General features: G+C 47.7%; 1 protein-coding gene across 7 annotated transcripts in view; it reads right to left on the bottom strand.

The window, feature by feature from the left end:
- The window catches only part of TANC1 (tetratricopeptide repeat, ankyrin repeat and coiled-coil containing 1), a 211,830-nt gene that overhangs the window by 10,217 nt on the left and 180,205 nt on the right, over positions 1–21,408 (bottom strand). For all 7 annotated transcript variants that reach the window (XM_087819835.1, XM_016215958.2, XM_016215222.2 and 4 more), the window contains 5 exons: positions 19,749–19,934; positions 16,942–17,020; positions 3,498–3,631; positions 1,810–1,933; positions 1,307–1,482 (listed from right to left, as the gene is read on the bottom strand). In XM_087819835.1, coding sequence (XP_087675961.1) covers positions 1,307–1,482; positions 1,810–1,933; positions 3,498–3,631; positions 16,942–17,020; positions 19,749–19,934 — 699 coding nt within the window. The remainder of the gene's footprint in view (positions 1–1,306; positions 1,483–1,809; positions 1,934–3,497; positions 3,632–16,941; positions 17,021–19,748; positions 19,935–21,408) is intronic.

Below are 21,408 nucleotides of genomic sequence, written 5' to 3' on the forward strand. Positions count from 1 at the left end.
AGCAGTCAAATTCGGAGAGACAGAAGCGGGCTGGTGGTTTCCAGGGGCTGTGGGGAGGAGTGAGATGTTTAATGGGCGAGTTTCAGTTTTACAAGATGAGACAGTCTAGACATCGGTGGCACAACAGGGTGCGTGTAGTTCACACACGGATCTCCTCCCTCAGAAATGGCTCAGGAGGCACATCTTGTGTTATTCATCAGAATTTTTAAAAAGGTACTAGAATGCTACACGCCTTCACTTTTCCCTAATGTTGATAAGCTACAGGATTTATTAGGTAGTAAAAGCTGAAAAATAAAAGCGTAGATATGTGAGGTTCAGTTAAATAGCGGTGTCTGAAATCGATATTAAGTATAGTTTACAATGCTCAGGAAATGGAGACCATTTTTAACTCTAATATCACTGCCTTTTAAAAGCATCAGGGCTCAGATGTGTAGGGCGATGATGGCTTTTGCTCCAAGGTCCACAGCTTCTAGCATAAAACCTGTTTCTCTAGGTAATCTTTAGACATATTAAATATTCAAAAGTGATAACTCTAAAGGGGCTGAATATCCCTCCAGGGCCTGCTGGGTACCAGAGATGAGAATCCTGACAAAGACACAGTTTCTACCCTGAAAAACATTTTGAATTTCTTTGTTTATTAAGGTTTTATCCCCTCATACCTCAATTAGACTTAGATATTGGTTAAAAAATAAAAATAAAGCATTCTAGACATTGCCATATCACTTTAAAAACAAAAAAGAATTATTTGATGAGTAATTTCTCATATACATAGAAGTGATTTTTAAATGATCTATATAGGAATTCTATTTATATGGATTACTATAAGAAAAACTACATATACATGTGTGTGTGTTTTACATAGTTTGTAATCATGTATTTTTAAGCTTTTAAGAGTCTATTCAAATCTTTACTACAGTTCTGGAATAGACTGCTTGTCACAGAATTAAAGAAGAAGAAAAATACCTGTCTCGCTGGTGTGGCTCAGTGGTTGAGCATCAACCTATGAGTTGGGAGATCATGGTCCGATTCCCGGTCAGGGCACTGCGGGCTTGATCCCCAGGAGGGGGCACGTAGGAGGCAGCTGATCAGTGACTCATCACTGATGAGTTTCTATCCCTCTCTCCCTCTTCCTCTCTCTGAAGTAAAAAAAAATTAAAAATAAAAGCCTTACCACACACACACAACACAATGACCGCACTCAGGCACAGCCGCACACACACTCTGGAGGTGGTTCAGGTCCTGGCTTCTCTGTGGCACTGGCCCGCATGCGGGCAGGTGGAGGAGTGTGGCCACCTGCGGTACCTACGGTCTCTGCGTCGCCGTAGAAGGCCGCCAGGTCCAGGGGAGTCCGGCCGTTCTTATCCATCTGGTCTATTTCGGCTCCTTCCTCAACCAGGAACTGGACCACTGCCCTGTGACCTTTCAGACAAGCCCAGCTTAATGCTGACAAACCCTCTTTGTCCAGAGAAGAAAGGGCAGCACCTGGAAAAAAAAAACACCCCAATCTTAGGGCGTGAATTCCACAAGCCAAGCCAGATACAGCCAAACGTTTCACACGCGCAAACACCCGGCCCAAACACGAGCAAGCAGGTGCTGTGACACTGGAAGCGGCCTCGGCGACCTGCTCATCACTGTTAAAGCTGTAATAGGGACAGGGGCTTCATCACCTATTCTCTCCCCTTGTGTCAGTTAGGAAATCTCCACAACAAAAAAACCTAAACTTTGAATCAGAAAGTACTAAATGAGTGTGTCAAAGCTCTTTCTTTTGTCCATCCAAAAGAACCCCGTGCGGAGCAGACAGTGAGCTACCTTTTGAAAGGAGGAATTCCACAGTGCTCAGGTGCCCTTCACAGGCAGCCACCATGAGGGGTGTCCGGCCCTGCTTGTCACTTAGGTTCACGTCACAGCCGTGGTCTAAGAGCAACCTCACGATCTGAAATAAACACACCAAGTTACAGCCTCCCTGCTGCATTCTACACCATGCCCTCCACACCCAGGCAGGATTTCCCACCTTTAGAAGTAGTGAAAGGACTATCTTCTTTAAAAAAACCTCAAGGTTGTGTAATCTGTGTGGCCTATAACAATTTTCTATTGTATTCCTTTTAAAATCTTCTTCCAGATGTGTACTTCCTAAAACATGCCCAAACCAGGCAGGCACAGGAATCTGGGTGCCAATCACAATCAAGTAATGACCAGACAGCCACAGCGGGGCATATGGGATAACTGAGCAGAGCTAACGAGGGCAAGTCATGGTCACGGAGACTCACGCTAGCGCTGAAGTGACACTCCTCTAGTAAAGGGGGCAGGGGAGGTGAGGTACAGGGGAACATTCACCCACCCCACCCCACCCCACCCGACCCAATGCGCTGTTCTAAAACTCAGAGCTTGGTGGATGGCTTGATGTTCACAGTGGGCAATTTTCAGCAGAGCTTCCTGGAGGAGATTCTCAGCTCAGGACCATGCCTTTAAACAGTACACGTGATAAGGTTGGGGAGCAGAGACAAGGAACCAGAGAGGTGTCTCATACAATTACCACCCCAGAGGAAACGGCTTTAGACAGGGGTATCCAGTGTCTCCCTGCATGATATTCACTATATCGCTATAAGAGAAGGGGGCATATTCCCACTGCTTTCTTGTTCCTGATACAGTAACAAATGCTTTCCAAACTTCCCCATGACATAGGAAACAGACCGGGAGAGAAGAATAGCCACAGCATCATGTAGAAGCTGTGGGGTAACAGGTCATGCATGGAAAATCAACCTCTGGAAAATGAAAGTAGAAGACCAAAATCTTGGTGGGGAGCAATCATAGCTCCTACCAACAGAGCTAGCAGGAATCGGGAGAACCCAATACCATGAAGTAAAGTTGGGTCTACAAAATTCTCACTAAAATGAACATGGTAAGATCCATTTACTTGTTTGTTGCCTGTGTGTGATCCGGTACCAGGCATGAATGGGGTAGGTTTATGGCCACTGTTTACAAAAGGAAGGAATAAATGGCTAGTCCACTGCTCTCAAGGATCCCACGTTCCCGTGAAATAAAGACAACAGCCATTTGCAGTAGCAGAAACCAGCCTGAATTGCAGGGCTGGGCCACAGGGAATGTGCCTTTTTCCAAAGAGTGCAGCAGAACTACTTCTCTTCCAGCAGTGCTGGACAAATGGGTGACTCAATCATACCAACAACAGATGTCACAGCAAGTCTTCTGTTGTCATATGGGGGCCACCCACTCCATGTCCCCTCCCCAGGTAAGGGGAAGCCGCTATGGGTCTCTGACCTGGGTACCAGCCTTGCTCCTGGTCACCGGCCTACCTGGCTGACTGTGCTAGCCTGTCAAATGCACACCTTTATTATCAAATAGTACAGACGACACCAGCAAAAGCAAGAGCACTGGAAAAACAGGGCTCGGGGAGTCGCCTGTGGGTCCAGGGGAGATGGGCTATAGTGAGCTCTGTCCCCATTCATTGTTTGTGAAGCATTCAGGGGCCCACTGCATACCTGCCAATGCCCTTGGCGTGCTGCACAGAACAGCGGTGGGACCCCTCTCCTGTTCGTCCGGGACACAGCAGCTCCACACTCCAGCAGCAGCTCACAGACCTCCAGCTTCCCTCGTCCCGCGGCAGCAGTCAGGGCTAAAGGACAGTCACAGGGAGGACAGTCTGTTAGGATGTGGTGGCTATTGACACTCCTGCCATGGAGAGGAAGGGGTCTACATATCAGTGCTCCTGGCCCCCGAATCTGGGTGAGCTCTGACCAATAAAACAGCAGAAAAGACCGTGCACCAGCACCTGGGGCCCAGGTCCCAAGAGGTAGGCCCCTTCTGCTTCCTTGGAACACTCATGCTTGGGACCCAGATGCCGAGCTGTGAGGAAGCCCAAGTGCCCTGTGTGAGACCCACAGGGAGAAGAACCGAGGCCAGTGTATGGCTGGCAGTCCCAGGAGAGCTCTCAGCAGACAGCTGACCATGTGCACACCATCCTGGAAACAAATCTCAGGCTAAGTCTACCTACACCAGCTGAGGCAGGTGAGCAGGGATGAGCCACCCTCCTACCAAGCCAGGCCCAGCCCAGCCTTCAGATTCAGGAGTCACTATGTTTTTGCTTTATTTTTTACAGCAAGAAATAATCAGGACATAGTATAACACAAACAGAAATCAGTATTACTGTCCAGTCTGGCCTCTCACCCTAAAGTCATAAATTTCATTCAATAAGAACTAATAATTATTGAGGGGGCAAAGAGTGTATCCTATCATTCCTGCCTTTAAGGAGCTCGGAATCTCTGTAACAAGCCAAGATTGGAGATTAGCAATGTCAAGAAAGGGAAGTCAGATTACAGAGGGCCCCGAGTGCTCGGGCGAGGAGTCCAGGGTGATCCTGGAGGTAGTGAGCTGCCAGCTGGTAGTGGGGGTGCTGTGGGAGGTCAGCCAAGGGTAAATATGGCATGAATGAAAAGAGCACAGAGCAAAGGTTCAGCAACACCCTCATGTCAGTGACTGTGCCTCCCACCCCAAGGCATGATTCTTAATGGGAAGGGTGTTAAAGAGAGGGGCTTAGTTACAAGGGGGCCTCTGCTATGTCATGTGAATCACTGTCTAGAGGAAAGAGCAGCAGGTTCCAGGGACAATGCCAGGCCAGATGACAAGATTTCAGTGGAAAAGGGGACAGGAAGGGGCTGAGGGTGAAGGGTAGAGACACCCTGGGAGGGACCTCTATGATGTAGAGGAGGAAGGAGAGGGAAGAGTGTGATGCTGTCTCTTAAGCTGCTTGCCTGGGACACTGCTTCCAGATACAGCCTCATGCTTACAAATTCCAGCTTTCAGAAAAGATCAAGGTCCTACATATCAGTACGACATCTCAGTGTGAAAATGGGGAAGACACAGGAATAGGGCCCTCACAAGGGTGAAGTCGGAATCCCAGTGAACTTGCTATGGAAAGTGCCCCACCTTATTAGTAATCCGAGTAATTGGGAAATGGATGTGGGACAATGGGAACGCTCAGATGCCACCGGTGGGAGTGAGGACTGGGCCCCCTGCTGACACTACTGAGTAAAGCTGAAGATGCACATACGTAACCCGGCAACCCTGAGCCTTGCAGAAATGTGCCTGGTGGTGGGTGTCCTTGGGGTGCACTGAGAGGCATGTGCAATGGGCTCACACCAGCCCCAAACTGGAAGCAGAGCAGAGAGCCATCAACAGTAGTATGCACCAATAAGTTGTGGAGTGGTCAAACAACAGAGGGTCACATAGCAATGACAATAAACTGAACATAGATTCTGAGGAAAACACAACAGTATAGACACAGGGTGACTGTTCACATGTAGTGCAGACACTGGGCACGGCTTACAGAGTCTTGGAAGAGGCCCAGGCATGGGCCCTGGCTCCATGTGAGTCCCTGGGTCTGCGCCTTGCTCTCCTGGCACCTATAACCAGGGCAGCCAAGTACTTAGGAAAGCAGCTTTCCACACACATGGCTCAGCCCTGCTGTCCTTCTCAGAAGCCCTTTCAGAACAGACAGATTTACCTGCTCCAACTGCCCATCAGCCCGGCCACGGTTGAACCCCTAGGAGCCACACACACAACAGGATAAAAACCTGACATCTGGGCCTGATCTGTGACAGAGCAGCTCCTCCAAGGAACAAAGACGTCTCTACGGAGTGTCTCTGAGGGTCGCAGGGCAAGGGCTGGTGACTACCTCTTCACATGTCACAGAGAGGTACCCACATCTGCCCCACAGATCACCTGAGCTCTGTTTCCATCCCAGGGGCCTCCACACTGGGGAGGTGAGGAGGTGGTGGGGCTGGGGAGAGAGTGAGCACACCAGGCAGCCCTACATTTGGGGGTCCTAGGCCGAGGAAGATGGGGGAAAGCATCTGTCTATTCTAAGAATTCCTTATGACTATGGAAGAGTCACTTTCAACAGCTGCCATCGGTAATGACTGATTTTCTCCCGACAGTGCAACCAGAACGAGACAGACATGAAGTATAAGCCACTGCTGCTCTTGACTGTGGGGCCATTCCTATCTGTGTACAAACAGGCTCGTTGTCCTGATTTTACATCTAAACTTGAAAAGAAATGATAAACAAATGCCATTTACAGAATAGAATTTATATCACTTTTATATACTGGTGCCCTGGGGTGGAGGTGGGAGGTTTCCATATCCAAAATGTTTGAAAATCAGTGGTAAAAGTGATCCTGTCCGCACTATGAGAGTCTGCATTAGAGGCTCCTGGCCCCGCTGCCCAGGGCATGCCCATCACAGTTGGTCCCTGCCCCGAGGTTAATGATTCCTAAACCACTGGGGCACTTTTATATACGTAATTTGGATGGATCTGAACATGGCCCGTGAGTGGCTTGTGGGATGGAAGATCCAAGCACTGAGCCACACCGCCTGGACCTGTTGCTCTTTTGCAACCTTCCTCCAGTTGGGAAAGGCCTCCTCTTGCCTCTCCTCCACCTGTACTGAGCATGACAAGCAACACACAAATGAACCAACATACATGCTACAGGCAGGGACATGGCCGGCATGTAAGCAGGAACCACGGGAAGGAATAAACTCAGGGCTTCCGTGAGATGAGGTCTGCAGCAGCTGATCCACCATAACATTCCATTCTCTTTTATTTGGTAAACAAGTTTCATCCGCATTATAAATGGGTCCTTTAAATCAGGATGTCTGCTGCAGCTGCTACTGAATTTCTGCAGTAACAGCACATCAGAGTGACAGCCCAGCTCTAAAAATAGAGCTCAGTGCTTTAAGGAGGCGCCAGAGAAGACAGAAGCTGGAGCAGCTGATGAGTGGACGAGAGCGCCCCCCAGGCCTGGCCACGGGGCTGGATTCCCTTCTCTTCCTCCGTGGCCTGACTCCTGTGCCTCTTAAGGTGATGAAGCACCGGCTGTAAGAGACTCAGAGCTTTCTCAGGCCTGTGCAGACCACATACTGCACACAAATTCTTAATGAGGCTCTCATTTTCCAATGACACCAATAAATAGGACATGTGTGCTGTCCTTTTTCCACCAAGATTGAATATTTTTGGCTGCATCCCTCAGGACCCCCACGGCTGGGCTGTATCTCAGTGTCAGCAGCCACAGGGGTGTAGAGATACCATATTCGGAAATAAGTGAGACTGAAGACTAGTCAACACATGCTTACCCAAACAAAATCAAGGCAAAGCTCTGCTCAGGAATTCCAACTATTCTGCTTAAAAGGCTGACCTCTGAGCTGGCCACCAGACTCCAAAAAGGGTCACTGCACTCAGCCTGGTCAGGAAATAGGAGAGAGGACCAGGAAGGAGGACAGTCTGCCCTGGCCGTGGGCCAGGCCTTGTCTGCTGGCCAGTGAAACCCAAAGATGGAGAAAATCAAACTGAACACACGGCACTTTTTAGGACTCAAATTGGGCACAGTTTCTTTCACTTGCAAAATCTTTAACAGGATGGCACTATTGTAGTTAAATTTTCATGAAAGCATGTATCTTTTTCTGATGATTCTGAGAGCGATTTTACCTCAGCAATTCTGTTCCCTCTGTCTTCAGAGCATGAGTGATTTGTCACGGCAGAAACTCGAAGAAAACCCAACTGACACGCAACCATGTGAAGTTATTGAAAACATCAGTGAGATACGGGTCTTTGTAAAACGGATCATTTCCAGGAATCTTTTACCTATTATTACATATTAAAGATCTCCAGGCAAAGATTGGACTTACAAAAACTCAACTATCACCTAGCCAGGAACACAGGCATTCCATACACAGGGCTGTTTGTAACATCTGATGGCAGCTCTGTCACTCCAACACACAGGGATGTGCTACCACCTGTGAACCCTCTCCCCTATGGTCCCGTCTCCAATCTGGAGACTCTGAGAGGGCGACTGGTCAGTGCCCACAGAGGCAGTTCCCGGATTCCAGAGAGCAACCTTTTCATACAATACACCTGCCAAGGCCGGAGCCGAGCACGTTAGCCCCAACTGTGTGCATCTGAAGGGCACGTCCTGCTGCTGCGATGGCTGAGGGCAGGACGGGCGCGGACTGGCTCAGCTTTTATACTTGTTTTTATTTGTGCAATTTATTTACTAATATATTGGCTTTTCCCATCACTTATAAAAATGAGCGGAAAACAGGAAAAAAATGAAAGTGCCAATATTAGTAGTAAGCAGCAGGGTTCTCACAGATGGCATCTAGCTGCAACCAAGATGGAAACCACTGGATGTGACAAAGGCAGTGATGTCTGAACCTCAGTTGAAGGCTCGCCGGACAAACCCCGCTCCAGTGTGAAGGAGAACAAAAGTAAAAAGTGCTCATGAAACGCTGAAAAATTGTCAGCTATTTTATCTGACAGGTACAAGGTAATTAGAGATTTCATGATTTTTAAAAAAAACACAATTTGGGAGTGGCAGCCTCTCCCCCTCGACTTTAACAACTGTCTTTTGAAGTTGTGACATCAGAGGGTGACCAGGGTCTGTGTCTGGCTTTGCTGCTACTTGTGTCTAGGCTGAGCTGTCACACGGGATGGGGGGGGGGGGGACCTGAGAGAGGCTGGCCCCAAAGTCCTGACTGAATGAAGGTAGGTCCCCCACTTCTGCCACCAAAAAGCCCGGCAACACCCCCTCCTCCACCCTCTAGGAACAGGGATGAGATTTATAAAAAGCGAATCTTGCAGCCTCACTTTGCCAGGCATTTCCTTCCATCGCTGAGGGAGGGAGGGCTTCTGTCAGATAGAACAAACTTCCCTAGAGCTATAAATTCCTCAGCTCCACAAAGACCCCGCAGTCATTTGATCTAACCCTCAACAATGTGAAGCACACAATGAAACACAATGCAGACTGCTCTTCCTGAAAAATGCCCTGGCCTTGGGAGACAACCCGAGAAGCCTCGGCACCCCCAGCCTAGCTCCATGGAGCCCGGGCCGGAGGGGCACGGCCACGGCCACTCCGGGCCTCTAGGACAGGAAGCCGGCACGCCCGCATGCTCCCCGAGGCCCGCAGCCCTCGTCTGGAACACCTTCCTTACTGTCCTGACCCTTCCGGGCTCTCCTCCGGCAGAAGTCTCCCAGGAGGGCCCGCAGGGGCAGCCGGAAGGCCAGGCTGGGGTCCAGGAGAGGGAGGCTGGGTTACAAAGCAAAAGGCAGCGACCAAGCAGCACACAGAAAACATGCTGCCTCCCCCACCGACCGCATCAGCCCATTTCCCACTGAGCTCCCTGGGGGAGGTGAAAAGAAGGCAGGGGTCAAATCTGAGGAACCAGGACACTCCTGACATGTTCCCAGTTCAAGTGTAAAACCACACTGTCAGTCTCCGCGCGTGGGTTAAGGATTACACATGAGCCACAAATATCCAAGGAATTCTTTAAAGGAATAAAACGTGCAATTGCCACTAAACAGGACTTCGCGTGTGACCAAAATTATTTTCTAGTCTCCATATTTGTAAAGTAACCGCAGAGTAACTAAGGCTCTAGCACTTAAACATTTCAATACTATATCAAGACCAAACGCATAGCTTAAATAACTAACATGTGACAATGATAATTAATATTAACGATCACCTTATCACAACCCTGGCAGCATAGTACATCTGCTGAACACTAACAACTGCTGAGCTCTGGGCAAAATACTTGGGTGAATTCTCATTTCGCCTCAACAAGGATCCTTTGAATTAGATGATTAGATCCATTTTATTGAGGTGAAGGAAGCGAGCCACAAGAATCACATCATGTGCTCCAAATCATGAAGCCAATCAGTGTCAGTCAGGAATTAAACCCAAGCAGCTGAACAGGGAGCCATGCTATCAAAATAGGAAGATCCAGGCACATTTTAACAATAGACTATGACACTGTAATGTGCTTCCTGTGTGATGCTTCATGGAATTAACTCATGAATTCATTTAATACACAGCTAACTTCTGCAGGGCAAGTACCACTCATCAGGTTTAACTGATGATGAAAATAATGCCCAGAGATGTTAAACGACTTGCCTAGGGTCACACAGCTCGTGGGAGGCAGGATCAGGATTGGAAAAGTTCTTAACTCCTACGCTGTTGCCTCCGGACACTGCCTCTAAAACTGTCCAACTAATCATATAACCCATAAATGTGGTTTTAGATCAAGAGTGCAAGAAAACACTTTTCTTCGCTGAAGAACTATTAAGCTTTCTCCCACGGACAATGAGGATAGCCCACAATGACCGTGTTCCCTCTAACCCTGGACACTGGCCTCCCAACGCCAAAACCGTAGCGAAGCCCCGTGAACATTCAGGCCCGATGGCAGGCATGTGTGGCTGCTCCGCGTGTCCTATTCCTGACTTTACTTTCCCCTATTCTTATATGTATAAATTTCAAATAAGCCTCTTCAAATCCTTTGAGGAATCGTGTGTGCTATAAATAATGTAAATTCAATTTAAAAACAATTTCCTAAAATGTGGATGACATAAATCACATTTCATACAGACTTTGTTCTAAAAATCTCTCAGAAGATCGAAGCTCTGAGCAGCTGTCACTTCCGAAGGGTGCTGAGAGCGCTCACATGTTTGATAGATCCTCTTACACACCAAGTTATTTAAAGCACGTGTAATGTGCTGCTCTCCCCTCTCCTTAAAGGGCTGAGCATGTGTGCTGAGGAGCAGTGATGAGCAGGTCACCGCGCGGGGTGCCCCCGTGAAAAGGGGGCGTTTTCACATAACCACTTTATAAAAGCTCACATCCGGTCTCAAAAAAGCAAAAGCAAGCAAGAAAAAATCCAAATATCGTTTCAATAAGAATTTGAAAGAGTTGCTTATGGTTCTTCTGTGGTGTGCGGATGAGCCATCTGCAGTCCCAGGAGTGAGTGACTGGCAGACCACGCAACAGTGCGCGCAGGCAGGGGGGCGCTAAGCTACCGCGATGGAGATGAGTACAAGTTTTTATGTTGAAAGCAGGAGTTTGTTTTTTAAAGATGAGTACGAAGGAACCACTCACCAGAATGGTGACTCTATGTACAGAAACAGCAACATGGTAAAGGTGTGAACAGAGGTCTCGTAAGGTCCAGTCATTTGCACCTGAGACGCACTCAGTTTCAACACAACACGCCCCACTCCTTGCCCCTCTCCTGCCTGCAGGGCAGGGACACGCAGGTCAACGGGTTTCTGCTGTCCTCCCAGCAGACAGGAGTGGTCTCCAGAACACACCTAGATCAGGGGTCAGCGAGAGCAGGAAGGGCACAGGGTGTGGACAAACCCAGTGCCCTTAGTGCTCACCCCCAAGTCACCTCTACTGTTAGGTTGACCACCATGCCCCTCACCCTTTTTCCAGAGCCTGGGCTCCTCTTCCCCCAGTGTCCCATCTTACCCCACTTTGTCCTTCCTCTTACAGGACTCTGAGTATCCCACCCCACCCCCTTCCTCTCAGGGTCCTGAACTACCCCTCTCCCAAACTCTCCAGGGTTCGTGTTACTGTAACATTTCCCTACCCTTCCAAAGTCCTGGGTTATCCCTCTCAGGTTAACCATCTAGGATCCTGGATTCCCCCACCTATCTTGCTTGGGCTGTCACCTCCCCCTCATACCCTCTGGAGTCCTAGGTTATCCCTCCTTTGAATTTTTACACCAAGGAAAATCAAGAACCTCTACCTCTGTTTGGACTGACAGAAACTTGGATTCCCACTAATCTTTCTGTGCTTTCCTAAAACAAACCCGAGCAGAGGAAGGAATGCCTTGACAAGTATTTTCCAACAACAGTGTGGATGAGATGCTCGGGAATTCCAAAAAACCAAATACCAAGTCACTCAGCTTTTCTCCACAAGATACATTCAGCAAATTCCGTAACACAAATTCTCCACATGCCCCAGCAAGCAGTGGACAAGCGCTTTTCCTTCCAATCTTTCCTCTGAATCTCTGCTCTGGATGTGCATACATACGTGAATGCCAAATTCCTCTCTCCAAAAAAAAGTTAGGTAAAGTTCAAATGAGCCAAGGGTCATCTCTAACCCAACCACAGGGCATCCTGTCCCCTGGGGGCATGCACTGCGCTCTGGGGCAGCCTCCGTGATAAACTCAGTCATCACGGCAGCCGAGGCCACCTGCCATTCAGAACCGAAGGGCACCTCTCCTCCAGGGGTACAGGCAGAGCCACAGAGTGGAAATTAAAACAGTTCTGTGGAGAGAAGAGTGAAACTCGTAAAACATCAAGGAGGAAATACAACTATATTTCATGGCCCAGTAAGGAAACAGGTGTGAGGACCCTCTCCCCAAGGTCTGGCCTGGAGGGGGCCCCACCCCAGCTGCTAGGCCTCAGACTCAAGTTCCAGGGGTGGCCAGGGCGTGGCCAGAATTCTGTCTAGAATTAGAAATAGTGACCTGTGATAAGCATACATGCTGAACTGAACTGCTTCAAAGGGCTACAAAAATGGAGGGCTATGCAGCTAAGCAATATGTTCAATTTACAGAGGTCAAAATACAGCCCTTTGTAGAAATAAGGGCAAATAAGGTGTTTTTAACAGCTTTGGCAATAAAAAAATCCCATAGTATTTACAATGACTAAACTTCTTTGGAAAGTATTTGCCAACTAAAGTATTTTACCAACTAAAACAGCACGGACAGCATAAAGGGACACTTCCCATGAAGTATTTCAGCCATCCATCTAATTACGTCTGCTGGAGCATCCCCTTCCGGAAGTGAGGAGAGGGCCAATGGGAGCAGTGGGCCAATGGGCAGGGCAGCAATCTATCCCTGTGTGAAGCCTGGGACTCCAGGTCTGTTGGTAGACCAGAGATAAAGCAGTGAGAAGGATTTCCAAGGGACACGTGTGGGAACACAGGCCATCCTGGGGATGCAGTCAGGCTGGTGGTGCAGGGAGGGAGATGTTATGAACTCAAAGCTGGGTGGGGCTGCCATAGGCCATCTGGTCCTGTGCCTACACTGTGTCTGGCTGCTAATACCTGTGTTCCCAAAGATGCAATCCAGCACCCAACGACACGGTGTGCGTGACATCGGTGACTAGGACAAGTTTCTAAGCCAGTCTGGGATCCAGCAGGACATGACCTGCACTCAGACAGACACAAAGAAACCAGAAGACTGGGTCCTTATGAGGAGCAGGTATGGGGCTCCTTACCCCTCCCCCTCAAACAACAGGAGTTCTCCCAAATTATTCTGCAAAGTGAATGTCACCTACCCTAAAAATTATATGGCTTTGTTTTCTATGCACCCACTTGTCCACTGAGTTAACACCTATGTGACAAGCAGCAGACTAGGCTAGTGGCTACCAGGCTGGACAGCACAAGTAGACAACACCTCCACCATCCCAGGAAATTCTACTGAACACTTGACTGGACACAGTTGCCATCCATACAGGTAAGTGCAAGAGACATGGCAATTTCTCCCCTCCTGAAGCCCACAATTGGGGGAAAACAGCCTTTTATCAAATAAGCAACAACAAAACAATGAAATCTGTAAGTGACAAGTGCTGTGAAGGGAACTGCTAAGTGATCTACAGGAGTAAGAGTAGGGAAGGCTTTGCTTACAAGACAGGCATTATTTGCACATAAACTGGCAAATGCTGAAATAAAAGGGCCTCTGTACCTTTGCGAAGAGCTAGAAGTTCTGACCAGACACACAGACAGCAGACTCACAGTCGTGAGAGTTGCCTGGAGTTTGGAAACACAGTTCTTTCTTACAATTCACAACAGCATGAGGTCACCAGGTAAGCATCTAGCTTCTGATCATTTCAGGCTGGGCTAATTCACATCAAACACTGACATGGAAATAGCAGCTCTGTTTGGTCAGGACTTCATCGGAGCCAGACTTACTTGTCATGGCTGTGGAATGCCTGAGACAGAGATCACACAAGCATCTGATGGGCTCTTGTCATGTTCCAGGCTGCCCAGAAACCAGGAGACGGAGACTGAGACTGTCTGACCAAGTCTGTGAATGTCCCAGAGCAAAGGGCCTAGGTAGCTAGCTGCAGGGCAGAGCTGCTATGTGGGAGACCCACCTGCAAGCCCAGTCCTCAGCAGCTCTGTCAGGCTTGCATAAAGTTATACAAGGGTTCACAAATAACAAACTGCAGTATTCATACAGAGCCTCCAGTTCTGTCACCTTCCCACACTCCAGATAGAGTCACACTCAGGATGCTACACTCGAGCTGTGGCTGGAGACAGATAAGCCCCATTCTAGAGTGTCTGAGACACAAATCACCACTGACCACACCCAGGAATGAGGGCGAAACAGAACCAGTAAGTGAAACAATGGCTTTCACTTCCAAGGGTCCCCAGGAACGAGAAGCAGTGCACAGAGCAGCGCAGCCCGTTGGGGCTGGGGAGCCGCAGGAGCTGCCTGGTGAGAATGAGCACTGTGAGCTGGCCACCCGCTCTCACTCGCCCTCTCCAGGGGGCATGCGGGCCCAGGGAACATGGACCCTCTGTGGCCGAATCCCAAGCACGTACCTCATGATCTGGGCAATACCCCAAATTTGCAGATGCTCTCTCATTTAAAATGTCCTCTGCAAGATTTCAAAGTACAACTGTTTTTTTGACAACCACAGACATGGAAATTAGGAGGATTTGGAGTAGCAGATAATGGTGGTCATTTTTGAAGGAACACCAGATAGGAAATGCAGAGAAGGCAAGATTGATTTTATTGACATGCAGTCCACAAAGAGCCCCCCGAGGGCCCCTCTAAACCTAAGAAATAGTGCTTAACTTTTTCTTGGTGTAATAAAAAAAAATTCCTTCAAACTCTTAGCTGATGAAATTTACCCTTGAAGCCTGCTGAGGAAGGGTGTGAACTACTTCCCAGGCTGCAAAGTGGTCTGCAGGGTGTGCTTCCGAAGGGTGGAGCTGAACTGTGATTCACTTTTTCAGTAAGACTGAATCAGCCTAGCAGATTCGCAAGGGGGCAAGGGGATCCTGACATTCAGGATGGGTCATCAAGAGACAACAGACCACTCACTCACACAGGGTCCTCACATGCAGCCCTTCTCTGGATTTTTCTTCCAGAAAGAAAAGTCATCTTCAGTATTAAAGGATGGAGATTCCCCTGTAAGCTCAGTGTGCGCTGTTAACTACCACTAGCACTAGCCTCCATCGCCACCACGAGCACCTCTCATTAGGGGTCACCACAAGCTGGACACTGCAAACAGCTTTCACAGTGGTTCTCTATTTGTCCTGAAGTCATGAGTCACCTCACACAACTTGGGATGCCTGTTAACACCTTGCTGACCAGCTATTTCAAACCAGAACTCGCCGGTGTGGCTGGCTACTTTTCCGTTGTGACCTGTCAGCAAGGTGTTTAAAATTACTTAAATTAATGTAAGTGCAGACAGGAGTTATCTTGTGACCAGTCAGCAATGTTTGGACACAGAAACACGTGTATACTAGTGACTGGAGAAACGAGTAGACCTACTGAATCAGGATCTCAGGGGATTTTTTTTTTTTTTTTAAACATATCTTCATTGATTTCAGAGAGAAGAAGGGAGAGAGAGGGGGAGAGAGAGAGAGAGAGAGAGAAACGTCAATGATGAGAGAGTCATTGATAGGTTGCCTCCTGCACTCCCCGACTGGGGATTGAGCTCGAAACTCGGGCATGTGCCCTGACCAGGAATTGAACCCCAATCGCCTGGATCCTAGGTTGACGCTCAACTGCTGAGCCACGCCTTGCGGGGCAAGGGATCGTAATATTAGGTACACTGGGACATGATTCCTTATCTTCACCACAATCCTGGAGAGTAGATAATGTTTACCTCATTTGATCAGGAGGCAGAGTAACTTGTCCAAACCTGCTACACCAGGCAAAGGAAAGGAGGGATTGGACTCTCTGGCTGAGCACAGGACAAGGTCACGCACTATCCTACTCTAATGCCCACAAAACAACATGAACATGGACGGAAACTTTTCTTTTATTAATCTATAGAGCAGCCTATACCATTTAAATGCGTGGGGGAAAGACACCATAAAGAATTAAGGGCAATATTTAAATCCACACACATTTAGCCCCAAGCATAATCCAACCCTGTTTGGGGTCCTGTAGTCTTCCTGGAGCCAGAGGCCAGGCCACCCCTTCCTGAGGCACCACAGCAGGCACTGAAGTCACGCAGGGTGGCAGCCCCCAAGGGAGAGCATCAGAGGCCCTGCAGTGCAGGCCTGCAGCTCGCCCCCACCCCCAAACTCTGAGGCTTTTCTTAAGTCTGAGTCAGCTGATAAACACTACACACTACCATTTGGCTGGTTAGGAAATAATTCAAAGGCATTTAGCAATAAATCTGCACAAGAGAAATGGGAGCCGTGTACACTATGCCCACATACAGCACACAGACTGGGCACACATTTTAAACACCCTTGGTTACATCAAGTCAACAACAACTCATAACTCAGTCCTACATTTCTAATACCAATTCAGTCCAATGGAAAACTTCAAAGCAGCATTATCCATATTAACCCAACAGGTAACCAAATCAGATCTTCATTAAGTTCCACTCACTGTGGGATTCCTTCCCATGCCACAGTTCAACACACATACCACCCCGCCCCATGGAAATGGACTTGGTAGCCTGTATTCAGTATTTAAGCAGGCCCCCGAGGCCCGAGTGCTGCTCTCATTCCACAGGACAGGCCACAGCCTTTCTTGCAGAACACCTTTGATTCACCTGGACCAGGGCTGGAAGCTCCTGCCCTGCTCCCAGGAGACCAGGTTGGTGAGGATGCGGGAACACCTTGTTCAGGTCTTTCTGGCTGATATTCGTCAGGTGCAGCATTTCTAGCTGACATTCATCAGATTAACAGGAACTGCTGGTCTAATTCCAAATGATTCCAATTTTATATGCTTCCAGCAAAGCTTTACTACTCATCTGGGAAGTTTTAAAAGCGAGAAGCTTTGAATGATAAAGTAACAAGAGGACAATACGCATCCCGAGTCATCCTTTCAGACAATTAGGCCAAAACGGGGGCAGAAACATCAGGCTGGCCCAGACTGGAAGCAGTGCAGCCATAATTACCCGTTTCTCCCCACAGCGTGTCGGTGCCATTGACGTCTATTTCATGTTCCTTTTCCAGTCCCAGCAAGCACTCGACCACCTGTCAGAAGTGGAAAGGTGATTCAGTGAGTTCTCGCAGCCATATGTGCTTATTATACCCCATGTATCAAAGGAGAGAGTCTGTTGTTTTTTAACCATGATTATCTCATGCTGCACAAGGAGAGAAAATATAATGAAAACCGTTTTCAAGCATAATTCATATGCTATTCACACTTTCACTTTGAGAAGAATAAAAAAAAAAAAAAAACTGCAGTGAATTTCAGCAACATTGTTCAGGATTACCAGGTACTCAGAATTTTAATGAATTCCAACATGACCCAAATATGCCAGCCTAATCAACGAAGGACACAGGATATCACACAAAGTGCAGCTTCTGCATAAATCCCGCGAAGATGGTGAATCCATTTTCACAAGGAAAGAAAACAGGGCAGTGTACATCTTTTCAATAAAATTAGTACTGCCCAAATGATTTTTATGTTGACAATGTTATTACTTTTTTCTGTACGGCCACCTCCCCATCAAAGAGCAGGCTGGGTCACAGATGTGGAGGCAGAATGCTGGCTCGTGGGGAATCGGAAGGATCTGAGCCCCAAACAGGAGCAATGTTCACCTTGTGCAAAGCAGCAGCAGGAGAGGACGGCAGAGCCATTTTCCTGTCTCCCAGGCTGTACCCATTGCAGTAGGCTGAACAATAGCCTCCAAATATGTCCACATCTTTGTCCCAAAAACATGGGAATGTTACCTTATATGGCAAGGGGGAATGTGCAGATGTGATTATAAATCCTGAAATGGGACGATGACCCCGAATTACCCAGGTGCATATCTCATATAAACCTGACATAATCACAGCTGTCCTCTAAGAGGGACAGGAAAAACATGTCAGAGGAAGGAGGAGATGGGACAGAAGCATAGGTTAAAGTGATGCACTTTGAAGACAGAGGAAGGGGCCACAAGCTAAGGAATACAGGTGACTTCCAGAAACTAGAGAAAAGCTAAACACCATTCCCCTCTAGGGCCTCCAGAATGAACACTGGCTTCCTGACACCTTACCTTTAGCCTTCTGACCTCCAGGTCCATAAGAAAACAGGTGTGTGCTGTTTTAAGCCACTCAAGTCTGTGGTCACTTGTTATAGCAGCCTTAGCAAGCACATACACCCTTCGAGTTTCTTGGTGAATGAATCCTGCCCCTTCCCATGAAACTGTTACTGGCTGGGCTGAGGTTGCTTTTGCACAGCATTCCTCCTAGCCAGCTTTAAAACAAGTTGAGTTTATCATAAACCCATTATATACAACATTAAACATATTTTTATGAAAGTTTTTTTTTTTAAATATGAGTGTTTTTTTCCCCAAACTAAAACATGTAAGTTGACTGGCATTGTTTCATATTTTTGTAAATCTCTCATATCTCTCTTAAGAGAGCTGCATCCTCTTATATGTTTCTGCATTCAACTTGATGCAATATATTGTGTTGAAGTATTGTATATGTGTATTTTTTAAAAATATGTTTTCATCCATTTCAGAGAGAAGGGAGAGGGAGAAAGAGCTACAAACATCAGTGATGAGAGAAAGTCACTGACTGGCTGCTTCCTGCACACCTTCTACCGGGGACTGAGCCCACAACCCAGGCATGTGCCCTGACCAGGAATCGAACCATAATCTCCTGGTTCGTGGGTCAATGCTAAACCACTGAACCACGCCAGCTGGGCTGTATATGTGTATTTTTAACATGTGTGCGTGCACATAGGTATGTCTGCCCTTGTGTTTTAAATGCCAAAAGTTATCCAGCTAGCCAGCTTTGTACCCAAATTTACCTTAAATCATTGTGGGGAAGATTCTTACCAAATACAGGAAACTGATTGCTTGAGGATCATACAGAGTGAGAAATACACAGAAGGGAGCTGGTAAAATATTATCAAATCCACAGACACACTAGTCAGGAGATGACAATTAAACCTTCAAACCAGGGAATATCAACGTCTACCAAAAAGAAGTGCTCTACTGATCTACTGCGGAGTTTTCCTTCAGTGCAGGAACTACGAATGGCAGGCATTTTTACAGGCTGGGGAGCATTCGGGTTCTATTTTTTAAAGCCTTCAAATACTCAAGGATGATTTTAGAATTAGGATTCCATGTGATTATTTTTAAAAGATCACAAGGACAGAAGAATGAACCAAAGTTCAGGGAAAAAGTAAGGCAGCAGGGTAAGAGGATAACAGTAGAAGAGGGAGGGAAGAGAGAAACAGACAAGGTAGCCCTGGTCGCATGTCTCAGTTGGTTGGAGCATCATCCCATAACCAAAAGGAGGTGGGTTCGATTCCTGGTCAGGGCACCATAACCAGGTTTCAGGGTGGGGGTGCAGGACACAACTGATGACTGTTTCTCTCTTACGTCAATGATTCTGTTTCTCTCTCCCTCTTTCTTCTAAGATCAATTTTTAAAAAAGAAATAGAGAAGGAAGAGCAGAAAATGAACATTATGAATATTACGAGGGCTCCATGTGAGGGAAGCCTGCCACCATCACGTGAGCACCCTTGCACACTTGACACTATAGGCTCTGGGCTTTCACTTCTGGGAAGGGTGTTATGCCAACACCCTTGACCACGGTGACACGTGGTCAAACCAACTGCTGTTTCTTGAAATCCTCATTTTTCTTCATTTCTTCCATGTGTTACATGCTAGCAACTCAGAAGAAGGTGACTGGCACAAGTACCCACCCTGCTGGACCACGAATCCAGTTTCCCAAGAAGGAACCACAGAGCCCCACTCACCGAGCTGTGGCCCATGCTGGCAGCCGCTGTCAGTGCCTGCTGCAGGGCCTGGCTCTTTTTCAGCGTGCCTGGCTGGGGAGGACCTGCTGACCACTCGCAGGACAGCAGGTACTGCAGAATGTCACTGTGGCCCCTCAGTGCGCTGTGGACCAGTGCACACTGGCCTTTCTTATCCAAATGGTCCAGCTGAAAGGCAGGAGAAGGAAAGGTCACCATTTATCATCACCTTTGCTCTGAGAATGTGGGTCCAACACAAATGCTACATGCAAACAGTATCCCACTGCATATGTACATGGGGTTCATGCTCCAATGTGTCTTTCTGGAGAACACAGAATCTGGTTGGAATTACTTCGACGTAATGAATATACTGTGCCAGGTCTCAGGTTCCCTTTGTAGAACCAGCTACCACAGACACCCTCCTCACTCCCTGACTCTCCAGCAAACAACTGGGAACTCCAAGTTCTCTGGGGAGCATGTGCGAGGACACAGACCAAAACCACAGCCAAAGCCCTGTGCTTACCAACTCCAGTCCCTTGAGTGGAACATTCTGAATCTGCTATGACAGGCGACATTCTGGGGAGCAGAGCAGTTCTGTAGTCACTAAGTGAGGTGAACCAGCCAAAGGGAGGGATCTGGAAAACTCAGCTCTGAACAAGTAAGGGCAGGAAGGGACTCCTGAGTGGCATCTGATTGGGGTAGGAGGCTGTGTGCAGGCAGGTGACCTGGGACATGTCCACATGTCAAGCATGGCTACAGAGCCGGGAAGGCCAGCTGAGTGCGGCGTACTTCCTAAAGGTCCACAGGCAGCAGGTCATTCCCTGTCTAAACTCGGGAACACTGGGCTGGGAGAGGAGCATAGGGTCCAGCCTCTTCTTGCTTGCAAAATTCCGGGGATGCTCTATATACCTACCCAGAGGCTTTGCAAGAGCCACCTATGTGACCCTTGCTGCCATCCTACAGGTCTTTCAGCTGGGATAGGAGGGGCCTGCTGGTCTGCGGATAAAACTAAGTCGCCCTCTGGATGTGGAAGTGGAGGCGTGCTGAGTACATTAATGCGCCCACTGGGAATGTTTAACAGCAACATTTCTCTTCTTCCACAAGCTAAATTAAAGTTCATTCATCCCAAATGTTGTGTTTTTGAGAGAAATACCAAAAAGAGCTCCCACAGTTACTATAAGCCTGATGTCTTTTTGTTGAACCTCAAATATCCTAATTAATAAAGACAAACATCAGTGATTTATTTCTATTGTTATTCAAAAGCACATGCCCCTGCCCCCCTCCTCCAATGAAATGCTTATAGTAAAACTAAATAGAGTTTGCTGTGCACTTGGCACTGTTCTTATTTAATTAACATTGATAGCCCTGGAGTAACTTATTAATAATGTTAACATATGGATTTATTTAATGCTTTCACAACAGCCCTGTGGTAGACACTGTTGCTATGCTCATGTTACAGATGGGAAGCCTGAGGCACATGCAGCCTCAACAACTTGCCCAACATCCTAACTGGCAGCTGGAGAAATGAGGACTCTGGGCTGTCTACCTCCTGGATCCATGTGCCCAAACACATGGCTTCTAAGACCCACAGAACTCATGTTATTGTTTAAAAAAAGGCATGAAAAGAAACGGGATAAGGAGAGGGGGAAAAAATCAAACATTT

The sequence above is a fragment of the Miniopterus natalensis genome, chromosome 8, assembly GCF_054644295.1.
Source record: "Miniopterus natalensis isolate mMinNat1 chromosome 8, mMinNat1.hap1, whole genome shotgun sequence".
NCBI lineage: Eukaryota > Metazoa > Chordata > Mammalia > Chiroptera > Miniopteridae > Miniopterus > Miniopterus natalensis.